The sequence below is a fragment of the Rhipicephalus microplus genome, chromosome 2 (genome assembly GCF_043290135.1).
Source record: "Rhipicephalus microplus isolate Deutch F79 chromosome 2, USDA_Rmic, whole genome shotgun sequence".
NCBI classification, from domain to species: Eukaryota; Metazoa; Arthropoda; class Arachnida; order Ixodida; family Ixodidae; genus Rhipicephalus; species Rhipicephalus microplus.
In genome coordinates, this window is record NC_134701.1 from 267,547,710 (window position 1) to 267,566,890 (window position 19,181).

Genomic DNA, 19,181 nt, shown 5'->3' on the forward strand with positions numbered 1-19,181 from the left:
TCCCTGAAAAAATACCTTTTGTTTTTTCGTTCATGAAACTGCTGCTCGCGTGTGTTTTAGGTCGTGGCGAATCCACACCACATCGTGCAGTGCGCCTGCCTCCGGATGAGGCTTTCGCCACTGCTGATGTTTTCATCGATTTTTTTAATGGTCTGCTCAATACTAAGAGTTAGTATAGCTGCGTGAAGACGATCGATAGGTGGCTTACAATGCGTCCACGCAACGGCGCCCACAGTCTCAGAAATATAAATAGACAAACGCAGGTGAAGATTGTTCATGCTGTCACAACCGTGCATATTACTACTTCACAGTTAAAAACTGCGAACGAAATTTGCAGGTACCTTGTCCATTCGTGTAATACGACTTGTAGGCGAAAACCATTCTGTGTAGCTATCTGGTCATCAACATCAAACCTCTTTTTCTTCAGTGGTGATATGATTATGATGATCATTATCATCTTCAAATGTCATCATCATTATCCTTATTATCATTTCGATGATTTTTGTTACCTTTCGCGTTTACGACACCGGCGACTACGCCAAAGGTAACTTTTTCCCCCCCTTTGATGAGGCACTAAAGGCTTCCGCGGAACGCTAATCTGCTTTGGGTACTCTTTGGGTGGTCTAGTGGCTAAGGTACTCGGCCGCTGACACGCAGGTCATGGGATCGAATCCAGGCTGCGGCAGTTGCATTTCCGATAAAGGCGGAAATTCTGTAGGCCCGTGTGCTCATATTTGGGTGCACGTTAAAGAACCCCAGGTGGTCAAAATTTCCGGAGCCCTCCACTACGGCACCTTTCATAATCACATGGTGCTTTTGGGACATTACACCCCACATATCAATCAACCTGAAAGCGCACGAAGCGAGGCGTCGGCCATTCACGCCCTCTCAGGTAACAAAATTACTTCTCTTAGGCCAACTGCCGAAAAGCGTTAATTTACCACCGCAAAGGGCCGCGTAGTTGTCAGCAGTCGATAAACGAAGCCAAATTAAAGAAACCAACGGGACGTGGGCGGCGGGAAACAGCACCTAGCGCGTCAATATCGACCCTGGTGGAAGCGGCGTCAATGGCAGCAGATCTATATATAGTCAAAAGCCGGGTGGCGAAGAGGTAGTAACGGGGCATGAAAGGTTGTAACGGCGGCAGTTACTACTTCTTTCGTTTCAGTTACTAACTGTTTACTAACGTAGGTAGTAAAGAGGTCGCAAAAAGTTAGTAATGGTTGTAGCTAGTAACTTTGTACTAACGTAGGTAGTAAACATGTAGCAAACGGGTAGTAACGGTCGAAGAAAGGTAGCAACCACTGCAATCACTACCTACTTGCTTGCAGTTGCTACCTTTTTACTAACTTTTTTGTACGACAACGTGGGCCACAAGCAAAAGTGCCGCACGGCATACATCCAGCCAGGGGTCACCAGAAACGCCTAATCGGTAACATTTTGTTCCGCGTGCGGCTGCCAGCGGGTTCGATGAAAACGACAATTCCCCCACGGGCAGAGGCAAAATTACACACCAGAACGTCGTACAGAAAGCAATAATTGTATAGCGTCAACGTGCAAACATCACAGGTATCTAAAACGTGATTGTCCTGGCCGCCACTGTGGTGGTTACGGAACTCGTTTGCCCACCCGAAGGTCGAGGGTTCGATTCCGGCCGTGGCGACCACCTTTCCAATGGAGCGGAAACGGTCCGTACATTGTGTGATGTCATAGCACTAAGGAACACCAGATGAGCTAAATTTGCAGAGCCCTCCTCTAGTAGGGCGCGCCTACAAATCATATTGCAACGGGTATGAGCCGACGAATGAGGAGAGGAGGAAGACGTGAACTGGTACCGCCCACCGACGCCATCATTGCCCTATCACCAGCCTCACCCTGTTAATAAACAGGCTTCAACACTAACCGTAACAAGTACCATGGCATAACACGTAAAGCCCCAGATATAGCCATGGTTATCATTAACGTGTGGTTCTCCAACTCATTCCCGGCTGTTCACAACTGGTCCTCACAGCAACGGTAAACGCTGCGCAGTACAACACTTCGATAAGCGGAACAGCACGTGAGTGGCTCGCGTGTACTGAATATCGCAAATTAAAATGTTAGCCGCGACTGACCTCCTTCCGGTGCTCCGCATAACTAGAGCCACCGTGGCTCTGGCATAACTCTGAACAACAGCGGCAGTTGGCTAACGTTCCGAGGCGGCGCTTCACTGTAGATGTGCAAGGCAAAAAAAAAAAAGAAGGGGGGGAGTGAAAATAAAAGGGGACGGACTCGCGGACGATCTCTCACATTTTCGTTCATCGAAATTCTTGCAGTTGTGGCGGTTCTCGGTGGAAGAAGATGCGAGCTTCACGACCCGGGAAAGGTGGAGGAGGAGGATCGGTAGCGCCCGCCAAAGAACTGGGTCCCTTTTACCGCCCGCAGGCCGTTGCCCCCCCCCCCCCCACCGCCCACGCAACCCCCTCCCTCCACACCCCCATGCTCCCAACCCGGGCGGCCGCACCGAGGAAAGGACGAGGAGAGCACAGAGCGGCACAAGCGCGCCAATTTGCCGCGGCCCATATCGCACAGTCACGACCCTTGCCGCGTGACTGGGAGGACTGGGTGGCCCCGCCGGGCACAACAGTACACGAGCGCACAACCACTCACGCACGAACACCTGCCTTGCCTGCCTGGCCAGCGCTCCGCCTCTCTGCCCCGAAACCCTGCCCGCACTCGCAATCCTCGTGGCCAGCGCTGAAAGAGCGAGGTCGCAGCCCCCTTGCGTACCACACACTCGTGAGTTCGACAGGATGCCGCAGAGCAGTGTCCGCAGGCGGGGCCCTTTCCTTCAATTTTTCTGTTTCCCTGTACTTTGGCTTCTTTCGACTTGCTTTCTGTTTTTCTTTAATGCGCTCTCTATGCAGTGCAGGGGCACAGGCATATCGTAGCAGTGAGTGAAAAGCGCAGCGCGATGAGTGCGCCATTAAACGTATGCATATCATAATGGTCGGGCCACGGCAGGGTCGACGAACGTCTCTCCCACCGCTCTATATAAGGTTAATTACATGTGTACCCTGTCAGCCGCGGTGGCCCTGTTCTAAAGATTTCCGAATTTCGTGGCCCCATGGGTGGATGGATGCTATGGTCGCCCCTTGGTTACTCTTGTAACAGGGCGGCAGCCGGTGAGCCAGCAAGCTCAATCTTCCATTCGGCTTTGCCACATGCATCAAGTACCGTTCTGAAGGGGAAAAAAAACAACAACACATGGAATCCACAGCTGAGAACCTTACGCCTTCTAGGGTATAGTGTGACTTGTTCGTTACACTCAGCTACCGCACAAGTCCAGCCATATCTGTATGCCCATGTTTCCCCTTCCCGAAGAAGCAGGCAGGCGTTGTACCCCTCTAGGCGGCTGCAGTTGTGAGCTGTTCCCTCTCTATTTCCTCAGTGCATTCGTGTTTTCTGTGCATACAAACCAAATAAATAGATAAATAAATTCCATAATGATGTGAAGAAAGTACAGCGTACAAAAAGACGACTCGACACTGGCAGTAACCGAACCTCCGACCTTCGGATTGAGCACCAGTCCCACCTGAACCGGTATGGTTGGTGGTATCGGTTAGAAGATGAGAAAAGGCGCCTAATTTCTGCAACCCGGTCGGGAGCACGGCGCAGTGCCTAATGGAATGGATGCGTCCTATAGCCGTACTCCGCCGCACTGCGCTAGGGAGCAGCACGCACGTCTCTTCCCCTTTGGGAAGAAGAGGCTCGAGACCGCTCTGGCGCGACGAAGGATGGATGGCGAAGAGGCGCTGTCCTTCCGCACGGTAGTGCAAGGCCGGCAGGACCCGCGCGGGCAACATCCGCGGCCAACGAGGCGCATCGCTCACTGCCGGCGTAATAACAACGCGCAAGCGTTGCCTCCTTCTCCGCCGAAGAAGGCGACAGCGGCCCGCAGTTGGCGCGCGCACGCCGGCTCACCGACCCACTTCACAGCCGCGCAGCTCTCCTCATTACGCGCCCCGACAGTTTCCGCGCGCAAAAGAGACCCAAAGCACCACGGCGATGCGCGAGAAAGAGACCCGCGCGCCTATTACGGCACGTCGTGGGAGAAGAGACCACTTTAGTTTCGCCGCCGTGTCGAAAACGTTGAGCCGTTTATATGAACGCGTTTCTCGTCGCCGAAAGCGGTGCAGCCGCAAACGGGTCCTGCCGTGCCCAAACACGTATACGTGCGAAGTGCGTCTGCGGGAATCATTATCCACTGCTCGCAGATTGGCCGCGTGATGGGTGGGCAGATAAATGTGTGCGATAACGTTTGAACGTTGGCCAAGAGGGCTAGGCGTTGCCGAGCTCTTAATCAAAATTTATGAGGTTTCAGACGGTCGCGAAGCAGCCTGAGTGAGTTACGAGGGATGCCGCAGATGTACGGCTTGTATAATGTCGACATCATCATTTGTTTGCACAGGTCAAAACTTGATTCGTGTGGTTTTAGATAATCAGCACTATGTCTTTTTGATACAGACATATAGGGTGAAAACGAAAGCACTGTAATAGCTCATCGACTTTCTGTGCATTCAAAAAATATAGATAACAAACGCTCAGAGCGAGATAGAAGATAGTATAAGTGACACAGCGCACGGATGCCAAACTTACAGAACGTGGGAGAGCTGGACCTAGCTCAGTTAAGATATCTCGACATCTTGCTAGGTCAGTTCCGACCCCAAGTTGATAATTGAGGCGGCCCAATTCGGACACCAATAGACGTATCTTGACTCGTGGTAATAGCTATGTCGATGTAGTAACGGTTGGATGGGTACGTTCAAAGTTGAAGCCACTTTGGTCACTAATCTAAACATATCGAACATTCACTTACGTCTATAGCTTTGTCAAAGCGCAGAAGTGCTCACTCACAGATTTTTTTTCTTTTTCGATGAACTGCCTTTATGGTCATAGGCTGAACACACAGGTAAGCGGGGGAAAAAAGAAAAAAAAAACTCTGAGGCGCGTATAAAGTGAACTGTCCGCTTCGTGCGGGCTTTGTCGAAGAGTAATATGTGCTCGGTACATTTAGTGACTGAGTAATAACACTATAGTGTGTACGTTGCGCTGTCATGGCGCAACGAATGCGCACCGCCATTATAAAAGCTTCAACCGAGCGACCTCACTTTGTATCGCGTCGCAGTGGCTCGGAGTATAGAGCGAGAGGGTCGAAACACGGAGGGGTACTACAAAGAGAGGTCTTGCCCCGAGAAAATTGTGCCTCCGACTGGCCAGGCGTTCCCAGCGAATTAATTGTGGGAGCTACAAGGAGATGTGATGGATGCTGATGATGACGGAGCCATGCAGCGCGGCAGAACCTGTTAGACACACAGCGCTCCTATGCGTGAGCTGCACACACGGATGTTGCCAGTGAACTATACAGCTCTCACAGCGCAGCATAGGACAAACCACTACAACGAATGACATGAGTGATTCGAAAGCTGCAGCAATACGGAGATTATATTCTCCGTCGCAAGGTGTTGCTTCTGTGCTGGCAAACAAAAGTGCGGGGAGCCTATAGATGTGTCCTGCGAAACATTTTTAGCTCGGCGCCATCACGACAGCGCCTGACAACGCCGCTTGAGTGGAGTAACTCGAGTTCACGGAACGGTCATCAGCGTTCGCGAATAATGTCTGTATACCGTGAACTTGGCGGCTGTTGCGCGCTAATCCTCAGGCGCGACTTCAAAAGATACTTAAACGCTACACTGGTGTTCCTTTAAGACACGCGATTTCGCATTTGAATGTGTTAACCAAGCTTACGAAAGGAAAGAAAGAAACATGAAATTTCATGAGAGCCAGCCGATGGGACAGGAATCTTCGTTCGACGTTACGCGTGTAGACCGTGCACAGAAACCAAAGAACGAACAATACGCTAAATTAAAGGGACGTGCGCAAAATGAAATTTAGAACCGAATCGAACACGGATTGAGTAATGATCATACCGAATCAAACTCAAGTACAAATCGAATATTATTTGAATAGTTTTCAGAAAGCAAGGCAACGTTCTTGAAGACAGGTCTAAAATTCTACATTAAACAAAAATGTCAAACAAATATTCACAAGCTGTCAATAAAGTAAGATTACGGTTGCATTTAACCGACAAAAGATGACAATAATTATACATAAACTGAGGCAAGTTCGTATACAGTATCGACTAGCGCAATCGAGGTATAGTTTACGTTGGATGAGTATACATCAGTCACTGCAGTTTTCGAGGTGGTATACTTCGAACGTCACCAGCTTTTGAATAATGTTAAAGCCCGGAAAGGTAAATAATGCGTCACGAAAGAACATCACGAATCTCACGCCGATAACAATGGCGTATTGAGGACACGTTCTCTTCGGCGACAGTGGAGCTCAAAGCGGAAATTCCTTCATCTGGTGATGAGTTAAGCTTCGACGATCCCGCGAACACTTGATACACGATGGCCAATAGACTAATTAAAAAAGAAAAAAAATGATTATCCACTATTCCGACATATCATTACTTTGGGGCTTGCTATTAGTTTTGTATATTCGAGAAGTGTTCGGAAATTCGAATACTCGTTATTCCATTAAAAGTGCCGAATCGATTGATTGATATGTGGGGGTTTAACGTCCCAAAACACCATATGATTATGAGAGATGCCGTATTGGAGGGCTCCGGAAATTTCGACCACCTGGGGTTGTTTAACGTGCACCCAAATTTGAGCACACGGGCCTACAACATTTGCGCCTCCATCGGAAATGCGAGTGCCGAATCGAATACATCTCTATTAGATTTGTTATTAAAAATTTTCGAACATTTATTTACCACCACACTATATTATTATTATTATTATTATTATTATTATTATTATTATTATTTAATTTTTTGTCTGCGTGATTAGTGCGCGGCCATCCGTGAAGGCTGCACACTGGTTACCCGACACTAGCTGTATACGGGTAATATCCAAACTAATTTAGATTCGCACGTATGACAATACCACCTGATCGGGTCCTACAGCCCGAGTTCACTAACATTGCAGAGCGGAGGGGTCGTGGCTTGGAGGCCACCGTATACACCACTTACCGGCCAACGTAGGTGATGTCCGCGGCAGGTCACCGGGGGCCTCCAACCGGGCCGCCATTGCCGCCGAGGTGAATAGCGCCAGTGCCGCCACGTCTGCGCAAAAAAGGAATTACGCGCACATGATGGACCAGCCGAGAGACGAAAAAATTTTCCTTAAGCAGACACTAAAGTGGGACAACAAATCAGTTTAGACGTAAATTATACTCGAAAAACGCGGGTGTCGTCATTTTTTCACCATTACGCTCATTAACAGAGGATAAAATCAATTTCGAAAATTTTCTCTTTAAATTTGATTGATTTGTGGGGTTTAACGTCCCAAAACCACCATTATGAGAGACGCCGTAGTGGAGGGCTCCGGGAATTTCGACCACCTGGGGTTCTTTAAGGTGCACCCAAACCTGAGCACACGGGCCTAAAACATTTCCGCCTCCATCGGAAATGCAGCCGCCGCAGCCGGGATTCGATCCCGCGACCTGCGGGTTAGCAGCCGAGTACCCTAGCCACTATAGACCACTGTGGCGGGGCGATTCTCTTTAAATTTCCCGCCGCAATCTGCGATAGTGACGTCACCAACTTCGATTTTTTTTTTTTACCGCCGTAATTTGGACACATTGCTTAAACGAAATATTCTGAAACTGGCTGCGTTAAGTCGCTGGCTTCCGTGGAAGACTTCATTTCAACCGATTATAAGAACTATACCCATCAGCGCAGTAAACGGCGCCAAAATCTGTGACTTCGCGGCGTGCCACGTCGGGTTGAACCCATTGTTAGACACCGGCGCCGCACGTCACAGCTTTCGCTGGTTAACCATCTGTACAGAGTTCTTAGGCGGTGATTTGTTTTTTTCTTTTCCAGCTTACCACGAGCGTTTCCTCGCAACAACGGCGGCGCTTTGGGTGTAGAGTAATTTACTGACACGAGGAAAATCGCTTTTCTCTTTATCGTGTGCTTTAAGTTTTAAGGCGAGACAACCGTACAGTGTACGAATGGATTGATGCACTAGGCATAATGGTTAGCATTATAGTGCATTATTCTTATAACATCATTATAGCAGCGCACATAGTGAACATTGCCAGAGCTGGTATTACGCGAGTATAAAGGCGGTAGGCCTTGCATAAGCATGCATACGTATTCAAAATTATTTAACACTGCAGCAGTTACATTGTACTAATTGTATTTTCTGTACGTTCAACGTTACGTCACTAAAAAGAAAAAAAAATACTGCAGCCTCAAACCTATAAATTCAGCGCAAAATATAAATCGGGCACGGAAAGTAACGATCGCCTACGGCTTTCTGGGCTTCAATAATGAAATTTGAGCGAAGGAAAAAAAAAAGCTTTTTTATGCCAATTTCTGAAATAAATTTTTACTCTCTCATTTTTTTCGTTCATTTTGGAGTGCTCCTCTTCATATATTTCACATATAAAAGCCTAGGAGTCCATAGCCAACATCTCCTTACCGCATTTGATAATATCGGTTTACTGTACAAGCATAGGCTCACGTGGTACTGCAAACGATAGCTTCACAAAAGCGTATACTCCACACTGCGATCGTATACTGCAATCGGTATACACATTCACAGTGCAGTGCCCTGGTGTACACGAATGATTCAGCGTAGTGTTTATAATGAGCTAAATATGCATGGAGCGGCAGCTAGGCTTTGCAGCTGCTGCACGCATTTCACTTGGATGAAAAATTTCACAGTGCGGCGAGGTGCTTTTTCCCTGCACTAATATACCATGGCCATATATAAATTCACGAACACATATTTATTGGGTATTTACGTCCCAAAACCGCGATATCGTTACGAGGGACGCGGGGGGCTCCGGAAATATTGACCATTTGGTGTTGTTTAATGCGCGTTCCTGAAGCAAAGCACACGAGCCTGTATAGTATTCCGCCTCTATCTCGATGCGGAAGGGATTCGATCCCGCGACCGTCGGGCCAGCAGTCGAGCAGTACAGCCACTATAGATCACCGCGGCGTGTTATGAATTCGAGAGAGAAGTATATACTACCTACATAAACAAACTGTTCATGCTGTTGATCGGTGAGTATGATTTAAGAGGTGAAGGAACATTTATAGCGTTACTTGTCGCGTCCGGCATCGGGTCTGTCGTGACCACACAAATAAAGCCGCCTGCTATACATACGACCGTGTCTGGTATCCCGAAACAGCTCACCTCTGCTGTATACACAAGATAGAGGCTCTTTTACAGATCCCGGTGCATTTCGGCCTGCTTCACTGCATTCCGGATGAAAGCGCTCATATACGTAATAGTGGGGTACATTATAGGCACAGCATACGCAAACTGCACCGCGACACAGAGATCAGTGTATCCCATTTACACGCAACGACGCAGAGGCAGGTGGAAAAGCTGCTCCGCAGGGCGCAGAAGGCAACATTAGTCCAAAGATTAAGTAACACGTATTATACGTCCCGAATTCTGACGTTCTTCATTGCGGAAATTGCGGCGGTTTTACGGATTGCAAGGGCACAGATGCATGTATAGGGTGTAAGAAAACGAAATCCCGGGCTTTTACGTGCCGAAATCACAACATGAATGCGAGGCGCGCCGTAGTTAATCGAGGACTGCCGGTTTTTAGCCGCCATTAAAATGCGGTCGCCGTCCATGGCCAGGAATCGACCCCACGTCGTGGAGCTTAGCAGCACTATAACTTGGCCTCTCGGCCACTAAGTTTAACTTGGGACTGCACGATATACACTGCGGGAATTGCAGGGTGGTACGTTAAAGCATACCCGCCGATTTCATATAAACTTGGACACGCGGGCTGCATAAGCAAGGAGTCGAACTCGCGACCTCGAGGCACCAGTACAATGGTCCAACCCCTCGCCTACAGCGCGCGCTTCGAGGAAGCAAAGGGGGCCACGAAAAGCACGCGCCTTTCATACGCGCGCCCATCAGAGCCGGCCGCGTTGCAAGCTGCAGCAAGCGAGCGAGCGAGCGGCGGCGGCCCTAATCAAATCTCGCCCCCTCCGTGCCCTCCCCTCCCAGATCCTGTTCTAATCCTGGGGGCTCCGAACAAAACGGGTCAGGGGTCAGCGCTGACCTCTGACGTGAGAGCCGCCGCGGCGTGACCTCCTTTCCGCGCGCGCGCCCTGCGCTCGCTCGTCGAGGAAGAATGGCGCGGTGTGCGACGAGGCACACAGGCGTGCCCGTATGCTGCGAGCGCCCTCCCTTCGCTGCACCGAACTGCGGAGGACGCGCCTCTTCCGACACGGAGCCCCGCGCGGCCGAGCATCGTGCGCTCCAGGCGCGGTTCGCACGCCCGCAGAAAACCTTTCTTCTTCGCTGCCGCGCGGTATACGGCCGTCGCGCGCCGATTGTGCACGCTAGGTCGCACTAAATGCGTGCACAACGTTGGACCGTGGCTTCGCTTTACATACGCACCGTGTCGCATCGGGTTTCGCAATACGGCAGTTCTGCGAAGCAATAATAACCTATATATGGTGACGGAGAGCGAGGTGACCAAGAATCCCAGTTATGCGGGCCTAAACGTAGACGTGAGTCAGTCATAACGCTCGCAATAACTGTAGTTTTCTGCAATCACCGTACAGCCCATTTTACGTAAGAAACGTAGGTGCCGCATGGGTTGTTAAACATTTCCTTATTTCTAGATGCGAGTTAGATCCTAGATCCTCCGTCTTACTGAGCATGCGCCCCCCCTTTTCTACCCCTCTCGCCTCGCAATGCCGACGCAGGCAGCGTCTGCCAGTCTACGCTCGCTCCCCCCTCTCTCGCCTCTAGGCATTTCCTCCCCGCGGCGTTTACACATTCATTGCGCATGCGCACCCTCCTCTCCTCTCCTACGCTCCCCCTCTCGCCTCATAACGCAGACGCAGGCAGCGTCTGCTAGCGAGGTTTTTGCAAGACGAAAATCAGCAAGTGTTCCGCGGTTCCACTACACCACATTAACCTATTATTTTTAGTCTTACTAATTCAAATCAGTTCGCGAAGTTCCCGCTGATGCATTCTTTTCACGCGATAGCGTTAAAGAACTCATTTCGCAGAAATACCTGCGTCGTTGGTTGTGGGCGAAAAATCATAATCTTCGCGTGACCGAAAAATCGAAAAAGATACGAATAAAAAATTATTTCTACGTCCAAGTGGGAATCGATACAGGGTCGTTTGCGTGGCAAACGGATGTTTCACCACGCAGCCACACCTCTGCTTGTGAACATAGTGCATTAAAGGCACTATATTCATGTGCACTATAGATATAATGCATTTAAGCAAATTTCATGCTTTAACACACACGTGTCATGTATACACGCTTCACAATACAACCTGAAATACTGCCGTAACAATGCGTGGTACAAGCATACATTGCCATCGGGCGTCAAATCATGGGACTGTCATGATGACCTCAGAGCTTTTTTTTTGTTCTTAAAGCCAGTCACCCACTACAAAGTCATAGACGCACTAAGAACAGAATATCGCCATCGCGTTCGAATCTTAAAGGCAAAGCTTAAGGATTCCCCCCCCCCCATTTTTATACAAAACAAACGCGCAAACACAAAGACAAACAAAGTAACAAGTGCTCTCGAAGCCGCAAGCACGAAGACTAGCTAAATTTGTGTACCAGCCATCTTTCCCACGGTGGCTGATATGGAGCCTTCATGTGCACGCCGGCTCCCTAGTGGCTATATATTCTAGTTCACTGTACTAGTGACTGAACGATCGCAGCGCCAGAGTCTCCTCTAGTTAATTCTAGGAAGATCTATGGTTTCAGCCACCTGATTCTGTGCCGATCCCTCACTGTAAGTACGTGCCACATTACAAAATTACACCATCTCCCGCTAAAGGGAACCATGTGTAGATGCGAAGCAGCGCGTGCTAAAGTTTAGACTGGCGGCGGCGTTGACGTTGGCGCCGGTAGCAGCGTTGCGCAGGAAAGAAACCTGGGGAGGCGCAAGGCACGCAGAAATGGCCGGGTGTTTACTACTGAAACATGCCAATCACTACTACTGGGCAATGAGAGACAGAAGACTCCGATAGGATACAGAGGCCCGATATCCGCTTTTAGTTAACGCGCCCGCTACAAATTTCTATTGTTCCACAACGCCCAGGAGAAATCTCCCACCGGCCCGACCTTGAAGGGTCAAGACCCAGGGTCTATGTATACGGGATGGCTTGTGGCGGTTCAGCAGCGTGAGCAGGAGGTTTTTTTTATTTCAAACAAGAAACTAGCTAGCAGACGCTGCCTGCATCGGTGTTGTGAGGTGAGAGAGGGCGAGCGGACGCACATGCGCATAAAGGGTGGTGACGCCGGACACCGCGTTCAACTCGACCCTAAGCTGTTTCATAACTTTAAAAAAGGAAACGCGAATCTACATCATTGCAAAAATCACCATCAAAGTGCTCGAGTACAAAACGGCTCACAACATTGTGGTTAGCTACATCGATGTCTATCGATCAGTATAAAGGCGGAAGCCTTAGACACCTCATACAATCATGACGTCACAGATAACTTCAACTTGTGACGTCACTAAGACGACATCACACGACATCGTCGCACGTCCAAAAGTGCGTCGGTCGCAGTGCTAAACTAGATGAGGGGCAGAAGTCTTGTAATGCTCTGATCCCTCCAGGCAGTGCAAGTCATGAGGTGCATGCAGAAAACTTTTCGGAGTAGGGGAAAAGGAAAAGCCATAGATCGAAGAAAAAGAAGCTGGCTTTCACCTTTCAGTCGTCTTGTGTACATGCACCGTGTGACTCGTTGTGTTCTAGTGCAATCGACTGTATAAGAAGAATCGCACAGCACTCTTTCCAGCTCCCACAAGCTACAGTGACGGTCAATTAGAGAGATAGTCTCTCGCGAACAACACGCTGCTTCTGGAATCCGGTCCATGCAGCTTCCGCGGCAGACTCGTCGGCGCAGACTCGGCCTTGCTCCAGAACCCGCCTCGATTAGGCCCATCATCCAAAGTGCACTCCCACCTCGTTCTTTCGGCCTCTTTGTGTCGTCGTGTGTGCGCGCCCTTTCGCACAGCACTGTTCTCAGCGTGACGTCCAGCAACCGCCGTCGTCTCGGCGATCACGGACAGGGGCAAAGTGCAGCGCGCTGCGTCTTTAAAGCTCGCCGCGCCAGAAGCAGTTGACCGGCCGCGATGGCTTGAATCGACGGGGCGATTAAGCGGGAGCCCGTATCGCTTGAAGTGGCGAGCCTGCCACTTCAAGCGCGGGTTGCCACGGTGTCGCCTTATTACAGGCACGAGGCTTAAGAAGCTGCCCTCACCTAGACTATTGTTCTCTTTTTTTACGCTTTGTAACTTAAATTAAAAGAAAAAAAAACACAATAGATGGCGCTATACTCACTATGTACTTTCGAGCACGCAATTCTGAGAACTCGGGGCGAAGGGCCCTTGAAGCACTCTCCGAATTTAAAGACCAGAGAGTTTGTTTTTTTTTTTTTTGGCCTTCACTACATACTCTCCACGCACGTGCTATCTCCTCCTCGTAGCTTATTTCTTTATAAAACACGTGGGCAACGTCAACACTAAGCGTTAAGCCTATTAGGATTTCGAGCTTTTCGGCTTCACGCTGTCATCTACGCATGCACAGTCGAAAGCGCGCAAAACGAAGTGAAATCGGTTTATCGCGCATGACAGTCACACGAGACAAGGGCCGTGTGACTGCATGGCACGGAAGGGCATATACTGGCGACAATTCAAAACTGATGTCCCTCGTATACGAACCAATCGATAGCTTATTTCCTTCTGACGTCACGTAAACGGGCTGCTGGCGTCACGAATAGTACCGGAAAGGCGGGAAACGCCAGCAGAAACACGCGCTCGTTCTCTGTGTTATCAAAGGTTCCTTAGAGGCTCTTTAAACGCGCGTATACAAGTACGTTTGTTCGCTTCCGAAAGTGATGTGTTTGCTTGCTGCGATACCACGCGTATACATACATGCATGAGAGTAACATGCACCCCAAGGCAGGTAGATGGACAATCGGATGGATGGATGTAATGACAAGCAACCCCGAATTTAATACAACGTGCGTGACTTAGTGTCGTGCGTGCTGCGTGGCGCCTCCTGGTGGCATGCCCGGTGAACTGTAGCGACGGGCGCGGGCCGAGCCAACATCTAGAGGGTGTTGGCCGAGCTGAGTTTACGTGTCGATGCTGACCGACTTCAGTCCAAGAAGCATTATGCCTCCGTTATTCATTTTGACGCCTGTGTGGTCAATAAGGTCGACGGGCCTGGTCAAGCTTATTGCTGAAGCCCGTGACGTTGGGAGAGTATTGCGATTTACGATACGCTCTCGCTGTGCGCATCTGTCGTGATAGTAGTTGATAAGTTGTCTTGTTCTTCAGATCCCCAATGGCCACTGCTTATCTGAATGCTGTGTCTTTCCATGCCTTTTTATCCTGCTATCTTTTAATTTGCATTTGATATGTACCCAGCCTGATATTACCAGGCCAAGCTGTCAGCCTTTCCTCTTCCTCCCATCTCTCACTTACTACATTTTCTTTGGAAATCACACGTTTGAACAAATACCAGACCCAAAGTGAAGAGCGTAAAAGACAAAGACGTCACATGCCAGGCGCTCGAGATTACTTGAGAGCTAGAACGCTAATCATCCGCATCGCGGGAGTCGATAAGTGCGCGGCCACTCCACGGCAAGCCGCACAGAATATCTCCTTTGTTCGCGCGGTTTCTCTATTGTCATAGATGGCGACGATCCCGCCCCCTTTATCAGCAGTCCGCAACGGCATAGCATTGAATACATTGCTTCGCGGCCGAGAGCTCGATGTCCGGCTGTATAGAGCAGGGCGCGCCTCCCTCGTGCACGTCCGCGTGTATCAGTACCGGAAGTTCGCGATAGCGGCATATTCTGCCCCCAAGGCCACTTTCCCTTTCTTTGCTGCGTGAACACGTGAACACGCCCTCTGAACCCCGTGTACTACTGTGCACTCTGGGATGCCTTGGTGCGAGTAATATCAGATAGCGCCCTACGCAATACAGATACACCTTGGCGATAAGAGAAGCAGTTGAAAGGTGTTGTCCATTTCGCCCGCCTGAAGACAAAGTGTCCCCTAACTGGAGTAAAATAGCAGTAATGTCGAGGCAGTTGGTGCATAACACTAAAATAAACAGGACGAAGGACAAATTAGGGAAGTGGTCCGCCTTCGTACCTTTTTGATTGATATGTGGGGTTTAACGTCCCAAAACCACCATATGATTATGAGAGACGCCGTAGTGGAGGGCTCCGGAAATTTAGACCACCTGGGGTTCTTTAACGTGCACCCAAATCTGAGCACACGGGCCTCCAACATTTCCGTCTCCATCGGAAATGCAGCCGCCGCAGCCGGGATTTGAACCCGCGCCCTGCGGGTCAGCAGCCGAGTACCTTAGCTACTAGACCACCGCGGCGGGGCGTACCTTTTTGACTAGTTAATTCGTTTCGAGTAACATAGTATTTCTAGCGTTTTAACGCGAACTGTGACGACGGCACTATAGTGTGCCGAGATGCACAACGCGCCACTTTAAAATGATCCAGCGGGCTGAAATGACCACCAATTGCATTCATTTTCGGGCATCGTTACGCATCCTTCGAAGTGGCAACATTTTGGCTAGTTATTAACGTTGCCATTGTGCAATCGTAACAACTGCCTGAACGGTATACGGCAGCCGCTGGCCCATACACACGATGAAGTTGTTGACCTGGTGAAGTCACCACATTCAGAGCTGAAAGGCTCTTCACGCAGCAGTTCAAGATGGCGGCGCCCGTGGATCGAGAGTAAAAGCGTCCGTGATGATGCTCCGCCTCCGTTATCGCCGGTCGGAAGCGATTCGCTGACGCGACGGAACATTTAACAATGGAAGGGTGATTCAATGAATTAAATTGTCCTATCGGCTGTATCTAGGGGTGATTGAGCATTTTAGGTTAAAGAAGTAGACATATGGAGTATACCGCAGCAAGGACACCGTATACATCGTGGCGTAATACAAGGCGTCATCTTCAAACGCGTTTTTCACTTTTCGTCAAAAAAAAAACTTCAAAAAACAAAAAAAACAGATAGTTGACTCGAGTATGTTACAAAGGTGGGACAGGCTTGGAAATGGCACGAAATCTTCGGCATGACTAAAAATGACCTATCTAGAAATTATTAACGACAACTGACAGACACTGATGTATAGGGAATGTTATTAGAAATAACAAAAAAAATGTAACGTAACTGTGAAGAAAAGTGAATAAAAGATAACTTTCCACTGGCCCTCACGTAGCACGTGACGCCCAACGTCAGGAAAAGAGTGTTCCACACTCGCCGTCATATACTATTAGCAGCGATGACTAACACTCCCTGTTTTAAATGCACATATACGCCCAATAAAGTGGACGGAGGTATGACCGCCGCCATGGTAGCTCAGTTGGCAGAGCATCGGACGCGTTATTCGAAGGCCGCAGGTCGGGTCCCTGACCAGCGGCAAGTTATCTTTTCATCCACTTTTCGTTCTTCACATTTACCTTCATATATACCACTAATAACGTCCCCGATATTTTCCTTGACATCAGTGTCCGTTAGTTCTCTGAAAAAAAAAAAAACGAGTCCTTAAATTTCTACTTCTTTTCTTCAATCTACAAAGTAAATACAGTACTGGTGCTTCCTGGATTAACGTCGATTACAGTATAACCTCGTTACAACGGACTCGGGTACAACGGACATTCGGATACTACGTACCAATTCGCGGCGTTATGCTGATCTCCCCATCTTTTCCATTGATTGAGCTTCGTTTACAACGGACTCGGGTACAACGGACATTCGGATATAATTGACTAAATTGTGACGCCAGCAAGGTGGTCAGGCCTCCTGTACCACACTCACGTGTTGGTAGTCGGCTGCCGTCCCGTCTTTTTCTTTCTCGGCGCATTATACAGGAGGGCAGCCCGATTTTACTTTATAAAAGTCAAAGGAGAGAGAGAGAGGGGGCATGTGTAATATGAGCCGCGGAATCGAATGCGACTTTCGTGGCGCCATAGTATAACAATTATTGCGTTTTGCGTTCCGAAACTACGATATGGTATGAGCGACGCCGCGGTAGAGGAGATCTATAGCTCTGGAAATTTTCTCCACCTACAGGCCCTTTATAACGTGCACCTGAATCTTTGTACATACACCGGCCTCGTGCACTTCGCCTCCATCGAAAAGCGGCCAGGATTCGATCCCGCGACCTTCGAGTCGAGCACTACCACCGCGGCGTGTGTTCGCATGCGTGTGTGTACACATACAGACTAGAAACTTGGAAGTTTGAGACGCAGTTCGGATTTCGAACTGCTCCGCACAGTATACAGTGAAGTCAGAATTAACAGCACCGACGCACCAGTTACTGTACACCTAGTAACGTCTGCTTAACAACGCGCTTTACCGCTGCAGAAGCCATGTATAGTTTCCAGCGCTAAAGGTGCTAGAACGGTTTTAAAACGCACGCCGTTCACGTATCGCTCAGACAGTGGTCTTATTATGTCGATCCATACTCTGTAAAACATTTAGTTTTCTGTAAAAGTAAAGATACAGGACCTGGTCAGTGACGATGACAAAGTTTTTTTTTTCGATATCTTTACCGGAAACGACCGACGCTAAAAAAGGGGCGGCGTCCAGACTTCCAAAGATGACCCACGCAAGTTTATGCTACCAGTTATCGAGAGTGCTCGTAAAATCATTAAAAGAGAGAGAGAGAGATGCGCCAGTAGGGCATTAAACGGAGCCAGTTCGAGTTGCCGGACTCGCCGACTCCCTTTTGGATAGTGGCCATTCGCGAGCACGTGCCACGGAAAAAAAAAGAGAAAAGACAAGAAAAAAAATTCAAGGTGCGCTGCTTTTTTCGAGCATCGATATATACCTGCGGTTAATCTTCTTGCACAAGGCAAACACCCAGCGTTGGTGCCAGCCGCAGTATAAAGATCCGCCCAAACCGCACCACACCTATCCGCCATCACTATACATGCTCGATCCAAGAGGACAGCGAGAGGAGGGGGGGGAGACGTCCTCCGAACGGGTGCAGCAGGCAGCAGCCTTTCTTATCGCGTTCAGATCGCGGCGCTGCCGCCAAACGTTGCGCATCCCGTCGTCTTCGACTGGTCGCGCACACGGCGAAGCGAACAGCATTTCCGAGCATGCTGTATAAGAGTCGCCCGCGCGGCCTTCAAAAACCCGGGCCAGCCAGAAAGAGCGGGAAACGCCTCGTGGAAAGCGGCGTGTGCGTGCGCGCGCAAGTAGAGCGCGCAGCACACCGCGCGTCTTCCTGCTTCGCACCTTTTTTTTCTTTTTTTTCTTTCTCGGGAGCCTTGGAAACGGATGATGCCGCCGCTTCGGCAGTGGACCCTCGGGGCAAGGGAAGCGCTCTCCCTCAACTTGCGCGATAACCCCGGCGGGCGGCCGGATTAAGCAGCAAGCAGCCGCGGAAAGGCTAATCCGGAAGCGCTTTCTCGGTCGCACGGCGCGATCGAGACCGGTCGCGCAGAACCGAAGGGTGAATCTGCAGGGACGGCGGATGCTGCAAGTCGTTCGGGCTCCTCTCCCGCTGGCCAGAGGCCAGCAGGTATCTTCGGAGGGACGTTAAGACACGCTCGGCCGCATGCCCGCCCGCAAGATACGCTGCGATGGTTCGCAGTTAACCCGAGCTGCCGCCTTCAATAATGTTCGATCGCCGGTGTCTCTCGGATCGTTCGTGCGGGCGCTCTGCACGGGCCGTTCATACAGCGCCATTAATTGAAAGTGGGACTGAGATATTGCGGTACATACGTTGGCGTTGGAGCAGTTGCGGTCACCGAACAAGTTCGCAGAAGTGGAACGAATGCGAGCGGCACTTTGGAGACACGGAGGCTGTCGTAAAGAGCGCGGTTCTGCTAAAGGGTTTTGTAATTGCTTGTATGTAAACGCGGCTCTTCAATCCGCTGTGATCACGGAATACGAATGAACCATGAGAAGTTTTTTTTTTTTTTTTCACGACGTTTCGAAGCTAACTTTGCCGCTATCCTCGGCGCGACGTATTTCTCAAGACGCTTTACGAAACGACCGCAGGATTGCTGCGTCGTTCGAGTTCATCTTGCGACGCACCGCGTGCCTGGCAGCA

The 19,181-nt window shown here is 49.7% G+C and overlaps 1 protein-coding gene across 3 annotated transcripts in view; it reads right to left on the bottom strand.

The window, feature by feature from the left end:
* The window catches only part of LOC119170009 (Krueppel-like factor 3), a 145,721-nt gene that overhangs the window by 57,085 nt on the left and 69,455 nt on the right, over positions 1-19,181 (bottom strand). For all 3 annotated transcript variants that reach the window (XM_075881222.1, XM_037421023.2, XM_037421022.2), the window contains exon 4: positions 7,079-7,171. In XM_075881222.1, the coding sequence (XP_075737337.1) occupies positions 7,079-7,171 (93 nt within the window). The remainder of the gene's footprint in view (positions 1-7,078; positions 7,172-19,181) is intronic.